This window comes from Apis dorsata, unplaced genomic scaffold (genome assembly GCF_000469605.1).
Source record: "Apis dorsata unplaced genomic scaffold, Apis dorsata 1.3 scaffold_162, whole genome shotgun sequence".
Classification (NCBI taxonomy): Eukaryota; Metazoa; Arthropoda; class Insecta; order Hymenoptera; family Apidae; genus Apis; species Apis dorsata.
In genome coordinates, this window is record NW_006263451.1 from 1108570 (window position 1) to 1111442 (window position 2873).

The 2873-nt window shown below is 45.4% G+C and overlaps 1 protein-coding gene across 1 annotated transcript in view; it reads left to right on the forward strand.

Annotated features, from left to right (window-relative positions):
* Positions 1 to 2873, forward strand: part of LOC102680845 (paired box protein Pax-6) — a 32156-nt gene extending 29283 nt beyond the window's left edge. Inside the window, exon 9 of the mRNA XM_006613792.2 lies at positions 2743 to 2873. Coding sequence (XP_006613855.2) covers positions 2743 to 2831 — 89 coding nt within the window. The 3' untranslated portion in view covers positions 2832 to 2873. The remainder of the gene's footprint in view (positions 1 to 2742) is intronic.

A 2873-nucleotide genomic window follows, 5' to 3' on the forward strand; every position in this document is an offset into this window, starting at 1 on the left:
TTTTGGAAGAGGGTTGATTTTTTACTAAGAAGAGAGATAATTCTCGTCGATAAAAATTGATATTATATAAGGAATTTTTTTAGATTAGATCCTTTTAATGTCCACTATTTCGATAAAAAGGGGATGATTCAGGAGAAGTGCTTTTTCGATGTTTGATCAGTGCAATTAATTTTTATCGCTCAATCTGTTAAATTATTCGAATTAGCGTGTAAATTTTGACAAGTCTGATTCATAAATACACCATTTTGTCATATCGTTAAATACACGATAAATTTATCCATTATACTTCCTACACTTAAATTACTACTCCAAGATTAAAATACTTTATCGATTAAAATTTGCTGACCGTCCTAAAATTCTCATATTTCGCAAATACGATTATCCTTCGTCCATTTTCCGACAAACAGTCGTCGCAACAAGCCAAGCTTTCTTTCGATATCGATGGAGACTTGGCTCCGCCGGGGTGGGGGTGGAAAATTCCGATTCCCGTCGCGTGGTTGCGGCACTCGACGCGTGTCGTTTGTCGATGAAACGTGCTCTCGTTCTCTCGCCATTCAAACTCCCGTTTGATTACTCCCACTCTCGACAATTCTCGAAACGACGAAAAAGGATAAGCGGGGGCGTCTTCTCCGAGAGGAGAGCGGTCTACTTAGTCGACGTGGAGGCCGACGCGAAGTTTAATGGGCGGAAGTTTGTTGTTTCATCGGCGACGTTGTTACGCGTCGTTCGTACGCGGGGAATGAAACGAAGTAAATAAATCCTCGCGTTTAAATATATCGAATAATTAAATCGAATCTTCGTTCCTTTTCGTTCCTTTGATCGAATTGTTTGGCTGGATTTGTTGACTTTTTGTTTGGACTTTTTCGAAACGGAAAACGAAGGTTTTTTTCTTATTTCTTAATAATTGCTCGTTTGAAATTTACGCGTTTGACGTGATATCTTTCATTTGTAATACGTGTAGTATTCGAAGATTTCATACTTGAAAATATTCTCTTTTTTCATCTCGAATATTTCGAGTTTAAGATAAATCGGTTTATCTCCAATATGGAACGCGTGTAAATCCTAAAGTAAACAGAGCCATTCTTATTCCCATGGAGAATGGGATATCTGGAAAATCGATGGCCAAGCTTTCCCTTCAAATTTCTCAAGCAATCTTCACTTCCACCCGACACCCCCTAACGCGTCGATAGCAAAATAAAAAACGTCGAGTATTATCCAACAATAAGAACCTCTCTTCTTTCGATCCCACCCCCCTCGAAACAGGGGTGGGTGGTCGTACAATCCCTGAGAGATGGAGAGAAGGAAAGAACGAACGTCTCTCTACGCCTTATACGTCAAAAAGAAAAAGAGGAGAAGGAAAAGGAAGAAAAAGGGAATATAGACGCAGAGGAAAACGATACACAAGCGCCACGTGGCGCTCGTTCGTCCACGGAATTGTAAAAGGATTTTAAAACAAATCTCGCACGGGCGCCAGCGGGCTCTCCGAATCGAAGAACGGGATGTTCGGTGGTTTTCCACCACCCCACCCTCCCCTTCGGCACCCGTGGCTGCTGAATTTTCCATTTTCCCCGATTCTCTCACTTTCCCTTCCCTTCACCCACACTCCTTCCGTTTCTTCCCTCTTCGACTTTCCCTCTTCCTCCACCCTCTCCCTCCCTTCCTCTCCCTCCCTTCTTCTCGTTTAACGAAAACTGCGGAGGATCGACCCCCTCCTCTTCTGTCCTTCTCTCTCTCTCTCTCCTTTCTCTTCGACCTTCTTCCTCTCTCTCTCTCTCTCTCTCTCTGTCTCAACGTCTCATCCCCTTTCCCTCCGGTTCGCACCGTCTCCCTCCCCCCACGGGTGGCTCTTCCTCTCTTCAGGGTGTACAGGGGGCGAACAGAGGATGTGGATGGGTTGGGTCTCGCCTCGGCTGGGCGAGCGCTCAATAACGTGCGAACCTAAAGGGGAGGAAATACGGGGGTGCGCGGCGTACCTACAGGAATGAAGTGGAACGCCGTAGAATGGTGGAATACTGCGGTACACGCGCCGGCATTCCTCTTGTCTTCTCCCCTCCTCCTTCCATTCTTCTCTTTCTCCTTCTTTCTTTTCTTTCTTTTCTTTTTTTTTCCCCTTCTCTTCTTCTCTCCCTTTAACCGGGCGGGAGAGCAGAGCCCCCCCTTTTCNGTTTCTCGCCCCTGTCGTTTCCTCTCGCTTCTTACGTGCGGAACGAGCCGCAACTTATCCATCATAATCGTTTTACGTGCATGAGCGCGGGGACTTTCACTTTGCCTCCTCTCTCTCTCTCTCTCTCTCTCCTTCTCTCGTTACCACCGATGTCCCGTTGTCTCTCGCTTTCGGCCCAATTCGTTCGTTCGTTCTCTTGGATTTCTTGGAAATATTGCCTGTTTTTACCGGATGGAATAAGGATCGGCAGATGGGTTTTTCTTTTTATACGGGTTTGACGTCTCTTTTTCGAAGATGAATGGATCGTTTATTATATTAGCTCTTTGTTCGAAAACTTTGTTACATTGGGATGGAAAATGATCGTTTACGAGTTCATTGTCATCAATTGTCGCGAATCATTCAAAGTGTTCCACTTCCACCAAAAATTAATTACACCCTAATTCTTTAATGTTTCCTCGAACCTTCAAATCCTCGACCCGAAATTATTTTCTCCGTCGATTCAAAAACGAATCGAACAGTATCGTTTGCGACCTCCAAGAGAAATTTAAACAAAAAAGCACGTTTCGTTCGAATTGCAGGCGTGATATCGGCGGGCGTCTCTGTGCCTGTCCAGATCCCGTCTCAGACTCCAGACCTGACAGGCAACTATTGGCCGAGGCTCCAGTGATCCCAGCTCTTCGGGTTCCCGCCCGCGAGCCTGCTCGTCGGC